The 23,802-nt window shown below is 44.1% G+C and overlaps 1 protein-coding gene across 1 annotated transcript in view; it reads left to right on the top strand.

Annotated features, from left to right (window-relative positions):
- The window catches only part of TASOR2 (transcription activation suppressor family member 2), a 2,454,942-nt gene that overhangs the window by 312,835 nt on the left and 2,118,305 nt on the right, over positions 1-23,802 (top strand). Inside the window, exon 5 of the mRNA XM_044088824.1 lies at positions 6,001-6,092. Coding sequence (XP_043944759.1) covers positions 6,001-6,092 — 92 coding nt within the window. The remainder of the gene's footprint in view (positions 1-6,000; positions 6,093-23,802) is intronic.

Raw genomic sequence — 23,802 nt, 5'->3', positions numbered from 1 at the left:
AAAAAATTTGTTTTGAGAGGTTTTTTTTCCCTGTAGTCTCTCGTATTTGACTGAATAGTAGCCCAAAATTGCAAAGTCTTCAGTATAACTTATTCAATCACTGCTTCTTTTTTCTGGCATATATACAGCAGTGCTTTATCACTTAAAACTACTTGGGTGTTATAAATCATCTTCATTTTGAATGTTCTTACGGTTTAAGCTCTTGCATGGTTCCTGAAATCCTCTCCCAGCATCCATGGAGTTCTGTCCATATTGACCCATTTATTTCCTCCACTTCCCAGCTCTCAAGGAAAACGGGTATGGTTGAGAAGTGGGAGTTTGTAAAAAAAAACAAAAAAAAAAAAAAACTTCTGTGCTTGTTGATGAGCTACCGTGCTGCAATGCGTGCTTTTTTCCGTTCTTACACGTGTGGCTTTCAGTGCACATGCTTTGCCAAGGTAGAAGGCAGTACTGTTAATGGCAGTCTTGCCCCCTACACTATCCCTTCTTACAAGGTCTGAATGCTTGTGGCCTAACCCCAGATGGTTCTTCTCCAGTGAGGCCTCTACCAATCCCTCCCAGTAAGGTAGCTGAGCAAACATTGGCACACCCACTCCCACCATCTTTTGAAGCCATTGTGTGGGCCACCAATCAAATTCTGGTTGCATGTGCTGTAGTCAGGGCTTTGTTTATATCTTTCTCTACACAATAGAGCATGTCGTTATTACTTATCTGACTCTTAAGCTTCTGTATTTATTTATTTATTTATTTATTTATTTATTTATTTATTTTAAAGCCCTTATGCCTACAGGTAAAAATGCTGTCTTGATATGATGGCATCAAAGCAGGTTGATGTGCAGGTGTGCCCAAAAACATAGTGGCAAATATGAACTGGTAGTTTATTGGTTGTAAAACATGATCAAATAGTTTTGGGAATAACAAATAAAGTCAAATATGTTTGAAAATGAATGCCTAAGCAGTGAGTAAATAAGCCAGCAAAGAGGCTTCCCTAGGGTATTTTTTATAATATGACACCGACCAAAAAAATTAAAATGAACAATAAAAAAACGAAGAATCCACTTGATGTAAACTGTATTTTGTACCTCTAGTACTTCGGCAAACGCCTTCAAGGAGTATAAAACATTACAAAATGAACACATTTTAAATACACTAGTAAACAAGACAATTAATCAATAAACAATCAATTAACCAATAAACATTAAAAATCAAATCAAATTAAAAGCCTCCAGTTGCATTCTGCATTAAGACCCTGAGGAGATAGTGTCATATTTTAAGATAAAAATACTTTCTTTGTACAATAACTGTTTCTTATACAAATGATCAGAAAATACACCTTTATCAATTTGTTCTAAAATTGTAGCTTGCAGCCCATTAGGATTAGAATTATGAACCAACATAAAGTGCTTAGCAACAGGACTATCTTCTTTTTTGTTTATAATATTCCTAATATGCTCTTGAAGTCTAATTTTAAATTTCCTTTTACTTTCCTCTATATATACAAGACCACAGGGGCATCTCAATGCACAAACAATGCCTTCAGTATTACAATTATATGTGTTATTAACATAAAATAAATGACCATTTATGTAATTAAAAGTTCGAGCAACAAAATGACAGACATTGCAATGACCACAAGGCATAGTGCCCTTTACATGAATAGTTTGTTTTTTTGTACCTTGATGGGATATCTAAATCTATTATGTACTAAGATATCTTTCAGATTTCTCTCTCTTCAAAATGAAATACCTAGAGACGTTGAAATTAGTTTCACCAAATCAATAGATTTAAATGAAAAATTCCAGTGGTGCTTCACCACATCAATTAAAACACCACTGAATACACTATAAGTGGAAACAAAGTAAACTAATCTTCTCTCCTTGTCAATAGTATCTTTATTTCTACCCACTATTTTTCTATAGGTACCAACTCTATATTGTTCATTAATAACCTTATCTATAGCTGTTTGAATCATATAACTATTATAACCTCTTGATCATATAACTATTATAACCTCTTGATCTAAACATACTACATGCAATATTAATTTCCTTATAAAAGTCTATATTATTATTACATAATCGTCTCAGTCTCAAACATTCCCCATAAGGTAAAGAGGCTATAGTATGAGCTGGATGACAGCTAGTACCCATCAGGTACTGATTACTATAAAAACATTTCCTATATACAGAAGTCCGTAAAATATTACTGTCCTCCAAAATAAGATGTATATCCAAAAAAGTTATGTCTCTACCCACCTGTATACCATCAAAAGACAGACTAAATCTGTTGTTCTGCATAGCTTCTATAAACTGACCAACATTAGATATCCCACCTTTACAAATAAAAATAAGATCATCAGTAAAACGAAAATAATTAACTACATAATTATTAAAAAATGTATACGATATAAACATTCCAACTCTTACAAGCACATCATCAAATTGGCATACATGGGGGCAGAAGATGCCCCCATAGCAGTTCCTTTAATCTGTTTATATATCTGTTTATTAAACATAAAAAAATTATTATTTAAACAAAATTCCAATATTTCAGTAATATAACAAGATACTGGACTGTCCCCTAAAAAATATTTTACTGCTTCTAGCCCAAACTGACATTGAATACTGGTATAGAGACTAACAACATCAACACTTTTTTATAAAGAGCATATCTTTACTCCATTGTATTGTGGAAAGTTCATCTAACAGATCAAAGCTATCTCTAATATAACTTGGTAGCTTTGTCACATAAGGAAATAAGTATTCATGCAAAAATGTCCCAATGTCTGATAAAAAAATACTTTTGGGCAGATACAGTCGACCTACCAGGTGGGTCAACATCATTTTTTTTTTTAATTTTTGGAAGACAAAATAAAGCCAAATCACTATCCTCTGTATTCAATTTTTTATCATAGTCATTCTGTGAAAAATATTTTAACCTGACTCCCTTATATATAAGGGCATCAAATCTATTTATAGCCTTATTATATTCATTTATGTTACTCTTGGCATAAGTTTTATTGTCAACCAAATGCAACATGCACATTTTGTAGTATTGTGCAGCACTCATAACTACTATTTTCCCACCTTTATCAGATGGTTTAATAATAAATTGTTAATTCTTAGCGAATAGCTGCAATTCATTCCATTCACTTTTACTTAAATTATACACTAGCTCATCCTTATGTTGCATAAAATTATAAAAAGCACTTTCCACAGCATAATTCAGCATTTGAGAAAAACACTTTATATGTTCATGCTGGTATGGGGGAATGAAATTACTTTTACTTAAAATTTTGTCAGTTTTAGCAAGCTGTAAGCATTAGTAGCACCTTCATAATCAAAACATTCCTCAGGGTCAGATAAGCAAGAATGAAAACTATCTTCTAAACTATTAAGTTCATGCAAACATTCGTTACACTCATTATACTGTTTATTAGCAAAAAAATATATTTTAAATTAATCTTACAACATAGTCTAAAAATATCACATTTGAGTTCATGTAACCGAGGCATCACTGTAGGTATATATTTAAGACCATAATTGAGAACTTTCACTTGTTCATCAGATAGACACACCAGATATGTTATGCACAATAGAAATGTTATTTAACTCAAAAGCATTAGTTACATCCATTGTTGCAGAAGCATTACTATATTCAGCAAACAATGAACTACTGCAAATATCTTGCATAACATTAATATCAGTCAAATCAGTACCATTTACTTCTTTTGTTGCCGTTATTGTTGAAATTTTGTCCCTCACGGTTACAGAAGTTGCCAGACTGAAATCGCCCTCTTTTCTGATCATTTGATTCTTCCTGAAACTGCTGGTTCCCTCTCCGAAAATCGGTAGCTAGTCTAGAAGGATTCTGAGCCGCTGGTAATGCTGGAAACTGTTCTCCTTCTCCGTCGCAATTAGAGGAAACTCCAGAAACATCTGACACAAATGACACGCTCCTAGAAGGAGATGGTGATTTCTTAAAGGGGCCAGATCCTTTATTACGATTAGAGTATGTTGGTTTGTGCTATAAATAAACACGATTATTTTCATAATCTTTTAAGTCTCTTTTCAGTTTGGTACAGTTACGATCAATCATTTCCTTTTCATATTTCCCCAAACCAGCATTAATGTCCGATAAATACTTATCAAACTACATAGAAGAAAGCCGTTTAGATAAATCATTATAGGCAACTCTAATGTCTTCCTTCAATCTATTTTGCTTCACCCTTTCTCGTTCCAATAAGATGGAAATCCGTTGTAAACTACAGCGGTGAGCTGCCAATAATCATTTTTTACTGAACTGCACTTCTATTTCATCAGACATGTCAAAAGGAGTGGAGGGACTTTTAAAAGCTCTTAGTCCCCTAGGTTGTAATATCCAAATCAACATATCTTTGTAAACTTAATAAGTTGAAATGTACGGCAGTCTCTCTATGCAACAAACGTTCCAACTTACTCATTAAGGCACTTGATTCACCTGAAGGACTGGAAGAAGAACCAGGTTGTCCCACTGAAGCAAATGGGTCATTCACTTTAGATTTTCTTGCTTGCTCAAGCTGTTCAGAAAAATGAGAGGAAGAAATTACCACCGCTGGGGCAGAAGTATTAGCAGCTGTGAACCGGAAATGCCCGCAACATTCTAATGCATAACAAAACTGTCCATAGTTTTTTGACTGCCATCCATTGCATCATCTCTCAAAAGCCTAGGAATACCAAACAAAGATTCATTCGCCATAAAAAGACAAAATCTGAACAAGACACCGACCAAAAAAATTAAAATGAACAATAAACAACAAATGAAGAATCCACTTGATGTAAACTGGATTTATTGTACCTCTAGCGCTTCGGCAAATGCCTTCAAGGAGTGTAAAACATTACAAAATTAACACAGTTTAAATACCCTAGTAAACAAGACAGTTAATCAATAAACAATCAATTAACCAATAAACATTAAAAATCAAATCAGATTAAAAGCCTCCAGTTACATTCTTCATTAAGACCCTGAGGAGATAGTGTCATATTTTAAGATACAAATACTTTCTTAATACAATAACTTTTTCTTATACAAATGATCAGAAAATACACCTTTATCAATTTGTTTTAAAATTGTAGCTTGCAGCCCATTAGAATTATGAACCAACATAAAATGCTTAGCAACAGTTTTAATTTGATTTGATTTTTAATGTTTATTGGTTAATTGATTAATGTTTATTGATTAATTGTCTTGTTTACTAGGGTATTTAGACTGTGTTCATTTTGTAATGTTTTATACTCCTTGAAGGCGTTTGCCGAAGCGCTAGAGGTACAATAATCCAGTTTACATCAAGTGGATTCTTTGTTTGTTGTTTATTATTTTTTATAATATGTATATGCCGCGGTGGTACGGAGGTAACGTGGTTACCTCACAGCAAGAGCTTCTCCTGTTCGATTCTCGGCTGGGCTTGGGAGTGCCTTCTGTGTGTAGTCTGCATGTCCTCCCTGCGGTGCCTTCGTTGAAGGTTGAGCGTCAAACTGGCACCTCGGCATTTCGTAAAAAAGTCTACTGCCAATCATTAGCGAACCGGAGTTCCGCTGTGGCGACTCCTTACTGGGAAAAGCCGAAAGAAAAACAATAATATGTTGCTGTAAAGAAATAATTTTAAAAGAATTAGAACTGTGTGTTCTGTCGCACTTCACTGCACTGTAATTTATGAGTGTTCAAGTGCTCACTGTGGAGCTATAATTCAAAACCATCAGGCTTTTGACACCACTATTCACTATGTAATCATGCCTTGAATCATTGCAACTGGTTTAGCCAGTTGTTATCATAGTTGCTGCAGCACTTCTCAAAGTGGATACTGTACTGTTTGTTATTTTGCAGCTTGTAGCTCACAGCTGTATGAAAATTATTGTAAAATGTTAATTTTTTTTTTATTTTTAGATATTTGTGTACTGGGAAGTTTTATTAATACATATAGAAGTTGAGGTCTCAGTTTTATTCCCCTTTTGTTTTTCTTAGGTGTCTATCTGTCCAGGTACTCTGATTATATACACCCACGGCCGTGGTACCATGGGAAGTCTGGTCACATTGTTATTGTTAAAGTTCTGAAGGTACAGTGGCTTTAATCTAGTTCACCTTAAGTTGTATAACAACATTGATAACTTGTTTGCAGCTTTTATTATAGTATTTGTAGTAAATAGTTTCTTTATTGTCAGTCCAGTATATGCTGATAAAGTAGTTTTTAAACAAATTGCATTTTTGGTTAGTTAGTGATGATTTATATAATATGTTCAGGTTTCTTAGCATGTTACGTTAGTCCTGATGTAGTTCTTAAATTGCATTTCTTCTGCACTGCATAAATCAGGAGTAAGAAATCCAGTTGGTACAAAGCATCCCTTATTGAAGAATTATTTTTTTTGTTTGCACTTTGTTTTGCTTTAACATAGCATTTCTCCATAGAAAGAAGTATACAGATCAAAAGTCTGTAATCTTTATTGAGAGTCCACCTCACTTGGGTGTATGATTAGGATTTGCAGCCTTCGTCTTGACTGTTAATTTATTTCAACCCCATTACTTGGAGAGATTCAAACTTGCTGCTGCACATGTTTGCACAGGGAGAAGACACATAACCCACAGTCTGAAATTTCATTTTGTAAAGCTCTCTTTGATGCAAAATAATTACAGGACCTCAGTGTTTGTGTGGATGTCATAACATGAGACAGGACCTATACAAGATTTTGGGAGCAAGGAAGGGAGAAAGGAAGGTTAATAGAGATGGATGAGGCTAAGCAGACATTTGCTCTGCAGGTTAGACACTGTCTTCAATACCAGGGATTAATAACAGAGTGCAGGCAATGAAAAGGGACAGGGGATTGTTAAATGAAAGACCAGCTTTGGTAGTGTTTGTAACAGAGTCTAAAACACAAGGTGTTCATCATTAGATCAGTGTTACAGTAGCCTAAGCTTTGTGGATTATGGGCAGCCAGTGATACGACAGCTGGCTAGCTTCCAAAGCTTTAGGACATCTTCTGTGTGCCCTAACCATTGCGCACAGTCTGAGGTGAGTCATATAAAGTCAGTGGTTGGTGTCAAATCTTCATAACTTTATTGCTGTTGAAGTGCACTTTTCCCTGCAGGCTTCAAGTACTCAGTGGTTGACTAGCACTTCACCTAGACTGGGCAGATAAGTAACCTGTTGGGGGAAAAACCTTCTACTTTATCAAAATATGTGAAGAAAAGTTATTTTATCTTGTCAAAATTTTGCTAGGGGTGTAACTGTTGATGTCCGTTATATTGGTCACTACTGCAGTAGCCTTAGGTATATGGATTATATCCGGCTAAAGATGTAACAGCCAACTGGTTTCCACATGCCCAAACTATTAGCTTGAACAAAGCTGAAGAAAGAGTGGTTTGGGTGCAAAGCCCATGAGAGTTTTCCTGCTGCCACAGAGCACTCCTCTTGCAGGCTTTCAAGGATTGACAGTCAGCTAAGGCTATTCCTTTGCTTGGCAAAAAGTTCCCATCTTTTTCATTTTATGACCATCAGAACTTTTTCTGTAAAATATATAATGTTATGTTGTCCCTATCTCGCCTTCCTTCTTGCTGGATGGGATTCGGTGCAGATCCTCTGCTCCAACTCAGCTGCATTCTAAAGCTTGAGAGCTTCCACTGACTCAAGGCTAGACCCTATCCCAACATGCCTAGTGAGTGTTATCCAGATCTTGTTTGCCGCTTGAAGCTTCGAGATTGCTGTAAACTGGCTCAGGCTAAGTTTTTCAATTTTTTTATACTATTTGCTTAATATATTGTGATTTTTCCACGTAGTATAGCTATATCTGTAGGAGTGGTTGTATCTGGTGTTTTTCTATCCCTATCTATCACCGCTTAGTTGCTGTTTATTGTTGTGTCTGTTGTTCGTTTTCCCTCAGGCCTACTATTTACGCTATTACCTAACTTATGAATCCGTTTAAGTTAGAGGATTTGTCCTTCTTTTTCGGCCCATTTTAGTTAGAGGGCTTCCCCATTATCCCCTTCTTTTCTTCTATTGAGCTAAGGCTCTCCTCTGTTGGGGGAGTTGTCGCTTAACTTATAGGCTGTCCCCCTTCCACTACCTTTCTTTTCTTAAAAAAAAAAAAAAAACTGTCTTCTTTGTTTGCTGACTGAGAGTTATTTTGTTCTTCCCTTTTGCTATTATTAGCTGTGCTTTATCATTATCTTTACTGTATAGATATGTCCAAAAAAGCATCCAAGGAATCCAAGCATTCTGGATTCAAAAAGTGTGGCTCCTGCTCCCAAAAAATGTCCCTGACTGACGAGCATACCAGCTGCATTTACCGTTTGGGAGCTGTCCACCTGCAGGATTCGTGTTCCATTTGTTATGGATTCAGTTTTAGAGTCCTGCAGGAGCAGAAGAATAAACTAATATTGAGAGGTTTATTAAAAGGGCCTTTTGAGGCATCTGTGGAAAGGATTCAGGCTAAAAAATCGGGCAAATCCTCTAAACTGACATCTTCATTGTTTCTGACCTCGGAGCCATCGAAGGAAAAAGACAAACTTTCAAGTTCATTGGATCCGAAACCTCTCTGGTCTGACAAGGCTTTATCTCCTTCGGTTCCATCTGTGTCCTTGGCCATCTAGGAGTCATAAAAGAACCAGGTCTCCCTCCTTGGAACCGTTGCAGCCCGCTCCATAGTCCCCACTTCTCCAGTCTGTGGCGGGCAGTCACCGATCATCCACCCATTCCTCTCGATCATCCAGGAGCCTTTCGGATGATGATGTGGAGAGGGTGGTGAAGAGGCCACTCAGGACACTGGCCTCTTCGACTCACCTGAGTTCAGAGCCAGAGTGCATGGAGGTCGTTGTGGTGGAACCGTCGGATCTGAAAACCCAGGATCTCTCTGATCCGACATTGACTCCGATTCCGTCAATACCACCATCTCTCAAGAGATCTGGGGGGCCAACACTCCTTTGTCAGCTGTGGGGGGAGAGCGAGATTGGACCCTTGTCGCTACTCTCCCACTCGGAGTGTTGGCGCAGTTGAGTTCAGCTCCTACATCAGCCTTGGAGCCATCACCCTCTGTTCGGAGGAGATCTCCTGGCTCTTCGGAGCCGGGGACTCCATCGGATTGAGACAGTGGTGCCTTCGAGGTCATAAGGAATGTGCTGTCCTGTCAGACTGCTCCACCCTCGGCTCCAGCTGTTCCTTCCTCTTCCGGGCCAGTGTCCACCTCCAAACCACTCATCCTACCTAGGCGTAGGGAACAAATTCCCCAGGACGCCCCTTTGGGTGACTCCCCCCTTCCAAAACCTTCCCAGATCCCCAGAGCACCCCTCTGAAAAGGTCCCTTGGAAGAGGACTTGTAAGAGGAAGCATTTAGACTCCCCCTTGTCTCTTGCATCAGACACGGACTTGGAGGACTCAGAAGGGTCCCCACAGTCCTCCTCTGAGGATGTCTCGTTTTCAGACATGCTGGAAATCCTCAAGCAGATGGGTGGCTGGAAATCCCTATCCCCTTCTGAAGACGAATCCGTGTACCTGGACGCACTCTGTTCCCAACCATCCACCTCTTGGGTGTCTCCACCCTTCGACCCGCTGCTAGGGGGGTAGTAAGTCAAAAGGCTTGCAGCTCCCCAGAATCGATGAAACCAGTTCTGCGGAGGCCAAGTAAATTTATCACTGTACCAGACGACAAACCTTTCCTGACTAAGGGCGTGCCAGTGGATGCTATGGTGGTTGCGGCAGCCCTAAAGAAGGAATTAGCAGAGACTTCTTCTTCTGTCCATCCGCCGAACAAGAAGTCCCGCACGATGGACAGATATGGGAAGTGTGTCTTTTCTTCAGCGGCCTTTACTCGTGGGTCACTGAACTATTTGTCCCATTTTACTCGTCTCCAGACGGATCTCCTGAAGAGCTAGGAGACTCACCCTACAGGATCCTACAGCTGCAGGACCTGCAGACAGAGCTGCTTCTCAGCTTTCGACCTTATCCTCTGTAGTCAACTCCTCCATGTGGCTTATTTCTTAAGCAGCCGATGAGAGAGCAGGGCAGCAGGCACAGGAGTCGCCTTATGGAGACATTCCTGGATGTGCCTTTGTCAGTTTGCAGAGCCCTTCAAGTCCTCCTTTACGAATGCCCCATTTGATGGCTCATCATTGTTCGGGCCCAAGGTAAAAGAGACTCTCACCCGGTGTGAGCAAGATGGCAAAACTCGCTCTGCCATGGGAGTATGTTTCTCCATGCCTTCTAGACCTTATCCCAAAGGTCAAAAAGACGGGAGAATGTGGTTCTGGAAATCCAGGGAGCCTTGCCTGATGCACGTGGTGATTTTCCCCCCAGGGGCATAGGGGGGGAACAGTAATGGGAGATGCCACCCGCATGGCAGAGGGGGGGACAACAGAGTCAGGGCGACAGAGACAGGTTTTCGGGTAGGCCCTTTCAGCTCTCCTGAAAGGATGCCCACCTGTCTACCTCTGGAGGCAGTCGGGGGCAGATTGTCACTGTACCCAGAAGCCTGGCAAAGTATCACAAAAGACACATGGGTACAGTCGGTAATATCCAGGGGATACAGTATTCCTTTCTCCGTGCCACCTCTTCCCAAAAAACAGAAGTACATTCCAGATGTACCACCCAATCAAAGGGAACAAGCAACCCTAGAAGTTCAATGGTTGCTAGAAAAACAAGTCATCCAAGAAGTCCCCGCAGACCAAATTGGATCCGGAACTTACTCTAGGTTCTTTTTAGTTCCAAAGAAAACCGGGGACTGGAGGCCCATTTTGGATCTCAGCAGACTCAAGTCTGTCAAGAAGACAAAGTTCCGGATGGTGACACTGCAGTCCATTCTTCCTTTTTTGGGAAAGGATAGTTGGAATGTGCTTCATCGATCTCCAGGATTCATACTACCATATCAAGATGGACAGGCGATCCAGGACATATCTATGCTTCCGGCTGGGAGCCAGTCACTACCAGTTAAGAGCTCTGCCCTTTGGTTTCACCACAGCCCCCAGGGTGTTCACTAAATGCATGGCAGTAGTCACGACTCATCTGAGAGGTCTAGGATTCCGGGTGTTTCCATATTTAGACGACTGGCTCCTTACCACCACCACCGAGCATTGACTAACCGAAGCAAGGGACGCCACAATTCATCTCTGCTCACAGCGCGGCATCACTGTAAACCATGAAAAGTCTGCCTTGTTGCTTGTCGATATATTACATTTATAGGGGCAGATTTCGATACAAAAGACTTGATAGCAAAACAGCCTTAGCAGAGGGTGTCTACCATTTGACATCAGGTATCAGTCTTAATCGAGAAGAAAAAGATTCAGGCAAGAATGGTTCTCAAAGTCCTGGGTTCAATGGCGGCAGCAAGAACACTAGTTCCCTTGGCGCCCTTCCACGTGAGGATATTACAGTGGCTTCTATTGGCTCAATGGTCCATGCAAGATCCACCCATGTCACACGAAATTCTCATCATGGAGACCTGCAAGAAGGACCTAAAATAGTGGCCTCAGTCTGCACAGGTGACGATAGGCAGAGACCATTCATCCTCCCCCCAACCAGTAGCCACAGTGACCACGGACGCTTTCCAGATAGGGTAGGGGGGGCATTATCTGGGGCAGACTGTTCAAGGAACTTGACAACAACACGAGTACCACTTGCACATCAATTTCTAGAGATGAGAGCGGTGCTCCTGTCATTCCAACCACTACAGGGCTCTCTACCTACAGGGATGATTGCAATTCAAATGGACAACATGTCAGTAGTGTGGTACATCAACAAGCAAGGTGGAACCAGATCCTACCCCTTGCCTTAAAGGCTGTAAGAGTATGGCAGTGGGCAATGTCTTCCCAATGTTTTCTGATTGTGACGCACATTTCGGGGAAATCCAGTGTGATAGCAGCCAAGCCAAGCAGGGGCTATCATGATGTCTCACGAGTGGTCCCTGAAGCAGGATATTTTGAACCAGATTTTTCGCAAATGAGGCCAGCCTTGCTGCAACCTTTTTGCCACCTGCAATACCAAATGCAGCAGCTACTTCGCCCTAGTCCCCCCCCATGGGGACAGTCACCCACTTGTTCACGATTGGCCCCCGGGACTTCTTTATGCCTTTCCCCCGTTTCCTCTAATACCCAAGGTTATTTAGAAAGCAAAATTGTTGGTTTGCAAACTAATACTCATTGCCCCTTACTAGCTTCTTAAAATATGGTTCCCCTTTCTATGGCCCCATCTCCCGGAAGAGCCTTGGATCCTAGACCCAGTTCCAGATCTTCTGGTGCATCAGTCAGGTATGCTCCATCCTTCCATACATACCCTCAAGCTGACAGCTTGGTTCCTCCACTTCCCATCTTAGGCAGGCTTCCTGACATCTCCCCAACAGTACAACATATTTTAATATCCTCTCACAAATCCTCAGCGAGAAAACTCTGTACTAGCAAATGGAAGCGGTTCTCTTGTTGGGCAGCCAAACATAGTATTGACCCTTTTACTGCACCTATTTCGAAGATCCTCAAATTTCTCGCTGAAACCTTTAACCAAGGAGCAGCAGCAGCAACAACTATCCGAGTTCAGCTGGCTGCTATTTCCAACTTTCATGTGGGAGAAATGGGCTCCAGTGTTATGTCCCACAGGTTATGCAAAGCCTTCCTGAAAGATGCTGTTCTCCTGAGACCCCCAATGAGAGAACCACCTCCTCCTTGGGATCTAAATTTAGTCCTGACTGCCTTGATTCTTCCTCCCTTTGAACCAGCTCATACTTGGAAAACTATTTTCTTGACTGTCGTTACCTCAGCTAGGAGGGTATTAGAATTACAAGCTCTATCCATCCGTCCGCCCCCTTTACTTAATTTTTCATAAAGATAAGGTTTCCCTCACAACCAACCCCTCCTTTCTACCAAATGTTTGCGCAGAGTGCAATCTGAATCAATGAATAGAACTACCTGTATTCTTCCCTAATCATGGCAACAAGGCAGAATATAAACTCCACCAACTGGATGTTCATAGCCAATTACGTTTTTACTTGCACAGAACAAAAGAGTTTAGAAAATCTGATCAATTGTTTGTATCCTTTGCAGAAAACAGAAAGGGAACATCAGTCTTCAAAGTAACCTTATTGAAATGGCTTTCAAACACTATCACTTATGTCTATAATTCACAGAACAAGCAGCTGCCAGGAAAAGTCCAAGGACACTCAACTAGGGCCTTGTCTACCTCTACTGCCTTTCAGGCCAGACTGCCTTTAGACTCCATTTGTGCGGCAGCTACGTGGGTTAATCCCCATACCTTCATCACTCATTACAAAGTAGATGTGGCCTCCCGGAACAGGACATCCTTTGGATCCACGATCCTGAAGAATCTATTCCGTTGAACCACCCAAGAAGAAGGTGCTGGAGAAGTGGTCCCAACCAGCAAGAAGGAAGGAGAGATAGGGACAGCATAACATAAAGAAGTTATGCACTCACCATAACGTTCTATGTTTGTTGTCCTTGATCTCGCTCTCCTTCTTGCATCCCACCCTCCTTCCCCCTTCCTGGAGGATCGAGAGGAATTATCCATCATTTGGCTACATAGGCTGTGATTCCCTTCCTGCCTTATCAGTTGGATGGACTTTAGAGTCCTTCTATCTCTATCTTGGTGTGATATATATATATATATATATATGTGTGTGTATATAATATAAATAAATAATTATGCATAAAATTTATTTACATATATATCTATGTTGTGCTCTTTAGTCCATTGTTATGGGTTATCACAAATGAGATCTGGGTAACTCTCGCTAGGCATGATGGAATAGTGTCTAGCCTCTAGCCAGTGGAAGCTCTCGAGCTTTAGAATGTGGCTGAGTCAGAGCCAAGGATTGACTCCGAACCCCAGTCAGCAAGAAGGAAGGGTGTTGGCTAAGTGTTTAAAGTACTTTTCACTGTGTTTTTGATGGAAATATTTACTTTTTAAATACTTTTCTGATTTGCCAACTACTGCTGCTGGGCTTCGCTGGAAATCCTGTATTTTTTTGGTTTTACTATGGAACAACCTAATGGTTCCTCGGTTCTTCCTTCTTCCAGTCATGTAAAGAAAAAAAATAACAAGCAGCTTTTGCCAGTACAGCAGGATAATAATTTGCTTCAGCTCTAAATGGGTGACTCTGCTGTGGCCTTTTCTGGTTCCTTTGACCATTTATCTTTTTCCTTTTCACCTTCTGCCGTAGCCCCTAATTTCAGCATGGATCTAGGTTAGACGCATACTCTTTGGCTGATGGAGTGTCCCTAGTGTATAGGAGAAGCAGTTGTGCTGGTCCTGGAAGAAAGGAGGGAATACCTCTTTGCCCAGCCAAACTGGGATGTCTGTCCCTAGGGAGATTTTGCACGTCAAAAGTAGGTCTGCTTATCTGAAATTTCCTTTTGAAACAAAGCAGAAAGCTAGATACATGTCTTAAGCTGTCTCAGTTACTTTGGACAGGATGGATTTATTGGATTTAGTTCAGGCTGTTGACCCTTCCAGTTCTTATGTTTCTGGTAAAAGCAAAAGGAATTCTTCATTTTCAGAAGAGGTTCAAGATTTTGAACATCAAATGACTGTGAATAGACTTCTGTTTTTTTTTTCTCCTAAGGTTTCTGATTTTGACACTGAGAAGTGTGGCTTTTGTCGGTCCCTTTGAAAGTTTCTCTTTTCCTGAAGCCGTTTCCAGAATGAATCAGTTGATCTGATGTTGTCCATTTCATTATGCATCACGAATGGGTCTTCGGATCCAACTCGGCCATTTCTTCCAAACATACGGTCCGAGCCTCAAAGTCCTCCCTCTCCCATAATACCTCACTCCTCTTCAAACTCCCAGATCTCGTTTGCCACCTTCCACCACAAACTCGATTCCAAGACTCCAGTCAGCTAAGTAAAAATTTCCATTTATTTCTGTATTATTAGCTATCTTTCTCATCTAGTTAGTGTATAGTTTTTTCTTTAATCTGTAGTGTGAACCTCCCCTCCATTCTATGTACTTTTTCTATTAGATTTTTATTGGCATTAGGGTTTTTTCCCTGTATTCTGCCTTTTCTTTCTATTTCTCGTTTTCTCTTTTACTATTTAAAAAAGAAAAAAAAAATTTCCCCATATTTTTCAGTTAGTAGTTAGCTTAGTATATAGTATGTAAGTTGTTTGTGTGTTCTCTCAGTCATGCTTGACAAGCCAGCAGGTTCTGACAAACCCTCTAGTTTTAAGAGGTGTGTCTCTTGTGGCCATAAGATTCCCCAGTCGGATGCCCACAAGAGGTGTCTGTTGTCTGGGACTGGGGCACTTGGAGATGTAGTGCGATTTCTGCTCGGTCTTCAGTCTCCGAGCCCTCGCTGATCAATGTAACAAGTTCATCTTGATAGGTCTTTTCCCAGCTTCTGGAGCCCAGATCCCTGTCCCAAAGAAGCATGCCACCTCACTTACTCCAGGGGACAACAGTTTCTTCTCCTGAGAAGTGCAGGGAGTTGTCGGATCCATTGTCCTTGGATCCCTCCTGTTCTCTCTGGATCTGAAAGAACCCTTGGATCCAGTAGAGCTGGTGACAGCCAAGCCAACCTCTCTGTTGGACCGTCAGACTTCGAGTCCTAGCAGTCAGGTGTAGCCTGTGGAGATCGCATGGATCCACAGCCTCTTATCTCCAGAGCAGCCTCCGTCACGTCAGACACACCCAAATCGGAGGTCCCAGAGCCATACTCTGCATCAGAGTAAATCTCTCTCACCTGTCCAGCCCAACCTCTCGCCAGTCAGGCCAACCCATGCCTCTGTCCCTTCTAGATCCTCTCTGCTGTCCCAGTCCGATATGGATTGGATGATGAGTTTTCTCAAGCCCAGATCCAGCTAGGGATCTTGCCTTCTCCGACCCATGTTGGATCTGTGAGAATACCAACACCAATACTGCAGCTTCCTCCTCCAATCCAACCTTCAGCTTCAAAGTTACAGGGCCAGACACTCCAGAGTGGAGGGGTGCTGGAGCACGGAATATCGCTTTCTTTGACTCTGACAGTGTCCTGGATCCGAGATGTTGGAGCCAGATCATTGGGGCTGATGTCGGCTCTGACATTTTCACAGCCGTCCCTTCCCATGGAGACCATGGCCTTTGACAGCTCGAGGCTGGTGCCTTCTTGAGGTGTCTGATCTGGGATGACCTGGTCCTTTTCTCCTTTGGCAGCTTCAGCTGTTAGGGTGGGAGGGCAGATACTCCTGGCATAATCGGCCTTCCAGGTGGCAGAGAGGACATTCTTTACACCTTGAGACACGGTCCTGCTTCTGCCAGGCCCTACCCAATCCCCTGCAGATCAGGGCTTTGCTCCCATCCATTTGATCCATGGTCAGCTCGTTTTGGAGAGCCTCCAGCCTACCCCTCAGCAAGGGGTCCCCCTGTCTTCTGAGTCGTCTCCTGAATATCCCATGGAGAAGGACCCTCAGAAGTGCCGGTGCAAGAGGAAGCACCTGGACTCCACTTTGGAGTCATTGAGGAGTCCCCCCCGATCTCCCTCTTCCTTCGGGGGATATCTTAGAAATTCTGTAACAAAAGGGTGTTTGATCTTCCCAGCCCTCTTCCTTGGAGGAGTCAGTGTTCCTGGTGGCATCCAGGATGGACCCATCTACATCTTGGGTGACCCCCCCCCCCCCCCCCAGCAGACCAGCACATTGACCTTATCGCTCGCCGGGCTTGGAAGGAGCCTGACATCATAGAGCCCATTCTCAAATGCATGGAAAAATACCTTAGTCCCCCCAAAGACTGCCCTTTGTGGAGTAAAGGTTTCCCAGTTGATGCCATTGTGGTGTTGGCAGCCACCAAGAAGTAGCTCATTGAACAGAGCTCCACTGTTCCTGAACAAGGAGTCTCAGGCTTTGGACAGGCACAGGCAGCACGTGTATACCTTAGCCACATTTAAGCTGAGAGCTTTGAATTACTTGGCACACTTCACACGCCTTTAGAAAGATATGATTAAGGATATCTCTATCTGTCTGATGCAGTCACTGTCAGAGGAGGACGTTAAAAAGGTTTCTCCCCAGCTGACCACTATGCCCTCCATTGCTAACTCCTCAATGAGGTTAATTTCCCACCCTGCGGAAGGAACCTCACGAGCGGCTAGTTCAGGCATAGCCCTCAGGAGACATGCCTGGATGAGGCTGTGTGGGTTTGCAGATCCCTTTAAGGCATTGTTCACTAATGCCCCCTTCAACAGTTCCTCCTTGTTTGGGCCGTCGGTTAAAAAAAAAAAAAAAAAAACTCACCCACAGCAAACAGGTAAGCAAGACCTTATCTGCCATAGGGATCAAGATTTCTGCCCCTCAGTGGACCTTCTGCAGGAACCAACGGAATAGGAAGAAGATGTGGTTCCGTAAGTCCCAAGGGCCTTTTCCCAATTTGCAAGACAAATTCTCCTCTAGAGGCAGAGGGAGAGGATTCAATAGTGAATGTCTGCTATAGGGAGAGGGTCCCACAAAATTAGGGCTTCAGAGAGCCTTTCTCTGACAGGCCCTTTCGAAACTGCTGAAGCACTGCACAGCTGTTCTACTCTGGTGGCTGTCTGCTCAGACTTTCGTTACACCCACAATTCTGGACAAACGTAGCACCTGGGTGTTAAATATAATTTCCAGAGGTTACTATATTCCCTTTTCCCTTCCTCCATCTACTTCCGGGATACATCTCCCTGATGTGTCATTCAGTCAGAGGGAGACTGCCTTTCTAGAAATTCAAAAACTTCTAGACAAAAGTCATCCAACAGGTCCCAGCCAAACAACTAAGATGTGGAACTTGCACTTCTTTTTGGTGCCAAAGAAGACAAGGGACCTTCGATCCATCTTGGATCTGAGCAGTTTGAATGTACCGTAACCATGCTGAACTTCAACTTCTTTATGAATAAAGTCCATTCTGATGTATCTGCGCAAGGATGACTGGGTGTGCTCTGTAGATCTCTAGGACATATACTATCATATCAAAATAGACAGGTGCTCAAGGAGATATCCACGCTTCAGGCTGGGGGCCAATCATTACAATTCAGAGCACTGGCCTTTTGGCCTCACCACTGCCCCTCGGGTGTTCACCAAATGCATGGCAGTGGTTGCAGCTTACTTCCATCTGCAAGAATTCCAGGTGTTTCCTTACTTGGACGATTGGTTCCTTACGGCACCTGCAAGGCATCAACTACTTCAGGCTATTCAGGTTATGTTGCACCTGTTCCATCACTTGGGAATCACAGTGAACATGGGGAAATCCAAGGTGACCCCTGTACAGGACATCAAATTCATAGGAACACAGTTGAACACAATCACACAGATAGCAGCCCTACTCCCGCCCAGAGAATAAGATCCTTGAAGACAGCAGGTTCAACTTTTGCTCGACACCCTGACACCATCAGCTCGAATGGTCCTCATGGCCTTAGGATCCGTGTCAGCTGCCATTCTACTAGTGCCCCCAGCTAGGTTCTTCATGTGAGTTCTCCACTGGACCTTAGCGGTACAATGGTCTGTTCAGTGCCATCCATTATCAACCTCAGTCAGGCTTACTCCCATCTGCAGTTATTAACTACAGTGGTGGATTCTTGCAAGCAACCTCCATCTCAGAAGACCTTTCATTCTTCTCTCTCCTACAGCCACGGTGACCACAGACGCCTCCTAGTTGGGTTGGGGGGAGGGGCATTTTCAGGGGAAGATAATCCAAGGCACGTGGTCCATGATAGAGACCAAATTGCACATAAATGTACTGGAGATGAGGGTAGTCCTTCTCACGTTGCAAGACTTTCAGGACTGACTTCCTGTGGCGACAGTTGTAGTTCTAACTGACAGTATATCTGTAGTTTGGTGCATCAGTAAGCAGGGGAAACCTGTTCATACCAATCATACAGGGAGGCCATGAGGGATTGGGAGTGGGTGATTTCTTCAAACCACTTTTCTCATTGCAACACATACAACGGGGGAGTCCAACGTTCTGGCGGACAGACTGAGCAGATTGAGCTCAAGTCCACACAAGTGGTCCTTGAACCAATCAGTAGCAAATCAGATATTCAGCCTTTGGGGCTGGCCTTGCTGTGACCTTTCTGCCTGTTCCCTAAACAACAAGTGCTTCACTCTGATCCTCACTTGGAGGAGTCACCAAGGGATGTTCTAGTCCACGATTGGCCCCTGGGTCTCCTCTACGCTTATCCTCCGATTTCCCTGATACCCAAAGTACTACAGAAAGCCAGCAGGTTGCAGACCAGTCTAATCCTCATTGCCCTTTACTGGCCTTGTCAGGTATGGTTCCCCTTCTTGCAGTCCCCCAGCAAATATCCTCCATACGTACTAGATCCCAGGCAGGATCTGATTTCCCATCCATCAGAACGCCAGAATGCCAATCTTCAATCCCTCAAATTGACCACTTGGTTTCTCCACTTCCAGTAATTCTACAAAAGTCCAAGTGAGCTTCCCTAGTCTAGGAAAGTATTCTTGCTTCTCAGAAGTCTTCCACCAAGAAAGTATATCGTAAATGAAAGAGATTTTCCATTTGGGCTTCACAGAGGAATATTGACCCCTTTTCTGCTTCAGTCCCAGACATCCTTATGTTTCTTAGCTCGCTTTTCCAGCATGGAGCTAGTTTTTCCACTATCAGTTTGTAACTTGCGGCTATCACGGATTTCCACATAAGGAAAGGGCAGTGTTTTTTCCTCTGTTTCCACTTCTAAACTGTCAGGCTTTTGTGGAAGGGGTTTTTCATTTCTGACCTCTGATAAAAGATCGATGTAATGTGGTCCTATCTCGCCTACATTCATTACTGACGGGCTCTCGGCTCCGACTCGGCCGCTATAACTAGCACGGTCTCTAATTGGCTGGGCTAAGCCTATATCCCAGGATGCACCACTCCCAAACCCCCAGATCTTGTTTGCCGCTCGTTGAGTGAAGACGTGGTCTCAAGCTTGGCTGTGGCTAAGTACCTTATTTAAACTATTTACTTAGTTTTCGGAAAAGTCTTTCCAACCAAAAGCTATTTTAATAGCTGCGCTCTCTGTAGTTGTTGTTTTGTTTTTTTGTTTTTTTTTTGTGATCTCCGTCGTCGTTTAAGTTATAGTTGGCATACTTGTGTTGGCGGGCTAGGCCCGTTAAAGTTAGAGGGCCTTAGCCCTGTTCGGTGTGTTTTCTTGTTGTTCGGGGGTGTTAGAGTCCCTTCTCTTCCTTGTTGTGTCTCTTTCCTGTGGTGTCTTTTTGTGTGAAGCTTTAAAATGTCAGGCAAAGATCAGAAGGAGCATAGGCCTTCTGGGTTTAAAAAGTGCGCCAAATGTTCCTATAAGATGTCTTTGACTGATGGCCACGCCATCTGTGTGTACTGTTTGGGCGCTATACACTTGCAAGAGTCCTGCAGTGTGTGTCATTCGTTTAGTTCCAGGGTCTTGCAAGAGAGAAAAAATAAGTTGATTCTTAAGGGCCTGGTAAAACCTGCCTTTGAAGAAGCTTTAGCCTCTTCTCCCCCTAGTTAGAAATCTAAAACTAAAAAGAGATCTCCGGCTCCGTCCAGTTCGTCGGAGCCATCGGAGAAAAGATCAAAGACTGTTTCACCTTCCTCGGCTCCATTGGTCTCGGAGCCACAGGAGATGTTGTTGATACCGGAGACGGCTTCCTCGGTTCCACTGCCTTCAGAGCCGAAGGAGGTTTCTGTTGTGTTGGAGCCGACTTCGGCTCCAATTCTCTTGGAACTGATTCGGAGCCATTCTCGTAGCTTTGCATTGGAGCCACTAGAGAAGAATTCTCGACCCCCTTCTGTGTCCTCCAAGTCCTCCAGGTTGTCTGATTCGGATTTGGATAGGGTGGTGCAGAGGCTCCTACAGTCACCAGTGTTAATGAAATTATTCTCGGCTCCAGAGCCTGTACTTGTGTTGGTTCCAATTATTCCTCCTCCGACCACCTCTGTTTCGTCGGAGCCGGAGTGTTCTGAGTCGAGTGAGGTCCATGGGTCGGCTCCAAAACCCCCTTTGAGTTTTTCGACTCCGACCTCGGTTCCAACCCTTTAGGTTCCATCTGATGGTTTCGGCACTCTGGTTTCGTCGGTCGGACCCGAGGGGGATACATCGGGGCTCCAGACTTCGGCTCCGAGTCTCCCTCTCGGTGCTTCAGTGGGGGGAACCCCTGTTCTGATTGTGGTCTCGAAGACTGGTCGCTCCTCGGATTCAGATGGACCCACCTTCGAGGCCATGAAGAACGCACTGGCCAGGTCTTCGGTGACATCACTCGAGTCAACCACTCCTTTCCCGGACACTGCGACTAGAGCCTCTGAGGCCCCCCTATCAGCAGACAGCGGGGCTCGAAGGCCTGAGGATACCCCTATGTGTGGTCCCCTGCTTTCTGAGGGCCCTTCAGAGTCCTTGCCTGAAGAGCCTCCCAGAAAGAAGCTGTGTAAGAGGAAGCACATAGACTCCCCAGATGAGTCTGTCACCTCAGACACCGACCTCAGTGATGCAGAGGGGTCCCCAAAGTCGTCCTCCGACGATGTCTCATTTTCCGACATCCTGGAGATTTTGGGACAGAGAGGCGACTGGCCCTCCAAAACCCCCTCTGAGGAGGAGTCTGTCTTCCTCAAGGCCTTCGGAGCCCGACCTTCCGCCTCCTGGGTGTCTCCCCCATACGATGAATTGTTGGACCTTATTTGTCGAAGGGTGAGGGAACACCTTGACTCCGTGGAACCGGTTCCCAGCCGCCCCAACAAGTTTTTGTCTGCACCTCCCGAGAAAGAATTCTTGACGAAAGGAGTTCCTGTAGATGCCATGGTGGTGGCATCTGCCACTCAGCAAGAAGTTGCAGAGGCTTCTGCTTCCGTTCATCCTCCTAACAAGAGTCTAGGAGTATGGATCGGTATGGAAAGCGTACCCTGTCCTCAGTGACCTTTACTTTGCGATCGCTGAATTATTTGTGTCATTTTACGAGGCTCCAAAGAGATCTCCTCAAAGAGTTGGGAGATACTCTGTCGGGTAACTTGCCTGAGGCAGTGAACCAAACTGTCAACGCCCAGCTGTCTTCCCTGTCTTCTGTTGTTAACTCGTCCATGAGGCTCATATCCTATGCAGCCGAGGGAACGGGTAGGGCAGCTAGCTCAGGCGTAGCCCTTAGGAGGCAAGCCTGGATGCACCTGTGTCACTTCGCGGAGGCCTTCAAGTCTTCCTTCACGGACGCTCCCTTTGACGGGTCCTCCCTTTTTGGACCCAAAGTGAAAGACACTCTCACCAGATGTGAGCAGGAGGGTAAGACTTTGTCTGCTGTTGGGGCCCGTTTTTCGCTTCCCTCTAGACCTTACCCCAAGGCGCAGAGGGGAGGAAAGATGTGGTTCAGGAAGTCTCAGAAGTCTTATCCTGACCATCATGGTGACCTTCCCCCCTCCAGAGGCAGAGGAGGGGGGAATTACTCTGGAAGACGTCGCCCAAGGGGCGGGGAGGCCCCCGCAACTCAGGAGACCGCGAGTCCTTTTGTGGTTCCTCCTACTGACGTCCCTGAGGGACTGCCCAATTGTGCCTCTCCGGAGCCAGTCGGGGTCGTTTCTCGAAGCATCTTCAAGCCTGGGAAAACATCACTCAGGATCGTTGGGTGCTTCAAATTATTGCCGGAGGTTACACCATTCCCTTTATCTCACCCCCTCCGCCACCCAAGAGAGTCCTAGACGTTCCACCCAGTCAAAGGGACCAAGCAGCGTTAGAAGTCTCAAAGCTACTGGAAAAAGGAGTCATCCAACCAGTCCCCTCAGACCAGATCGGATCAGGAACTTACTCAAGGTTATTTTTGGTTCCCAAAAGAACAGGGGACTTGAGACCCATCCTGGATCTCAGCTGTTTGAACCGCTTCGTCAGGAAGTCCAAGTTCCGAATGGTCACTCTTCAAACCATTTTCCCATTGTTGGGAAAAGGAGTATGGATGTGCTCCATCGCTCTCAAGGACGCCTATTATCACATCAAGATAAACAAGGCCTCCAGGAATCACTTACGCTTCCGGCTGGGAGCCAGTCATTTCCAATTCCGAGCCCTGCCCTTTGGTCTCACCACAGACCCCAGGGTGTTTACCAAATGTCTGGCAGTGGTGACTGCTCACCTGTGATGTCTAGGATTCCAGGTGTTTCCTTACCTAGACGACTGGCTTCTCACCGCCCCCACCAGGCATCTACTTATTCGAGCCACGGAGGCCACCATCAGCTTGGGTCAACTCCTAGGGATTACTTTCAACTGGCAAAAATCTGTCTTGCTGCCATCACAACGTGTTGCATTTATCGGCGCAGAGCTAGATTCCGTAGAAATGAGGGCTTTCCTTCCTACAGAAAGAATAAAAGTGCTACAGGCTCAAGTTTTGGCCTTATTACCTCTGAAAAAGGTACAAGCCAGACTTGTTTTTCAGTTACTAGGTTCCATGGTGGCCACCATCCTACTAGTACCCCTGGCCAGGCTACATATGCGGACACTCCAGTGGCTTCTTTCGGTCCAGTGGTCCTTTCAAGAGCTCCCTCTGTCTCACCCGATTCTTATAACGGAGCGATGCCGACGAAACCTGCGTTGGTGGCTTCATTCACCCAATCTGAGAAGGGAGATCCCTGAACTCCCTGCCCCCCTACTGCCACAGTGACCACGGACGCCTCCCAGACAGGGTGGGGGGGGCATTATCTGGGCAGAACGGTCCAAGGCACGTGGCAGGAACACGAGGTACACTTGCATATAAATGTTCTGGAGATGAGAGCAGTGCTACTAGCGCTGCAGGCACTTCACAGCTCTCTTCCCAAGGAGACTATCGCAATTCTTTCCGACAACATGTCAGTCGTGTGGTACCTGAACAAACAGGAGGGAACCAAGTCCTATCCCCTTTGCAGA

Source organism: Protopterus annectens, chromosome 11.part0 (genome assembly GCF_019279795.1).
Source record: "Protopterus annectens isolate FY-2018-M chromosome 11.part0, PAN1.0, whole genome shotgun sequence".
Lineage (NCBI taxonomy): Eukaryota > Metazoa > Chordata > Ceratodontiformes > Protopteridae > Protopterus > Protopterus annectens.
Note: the sequence above shows the minus strand (reverse complement) of the source record. Positions and strands in the feature narration are given on the sequence as shown.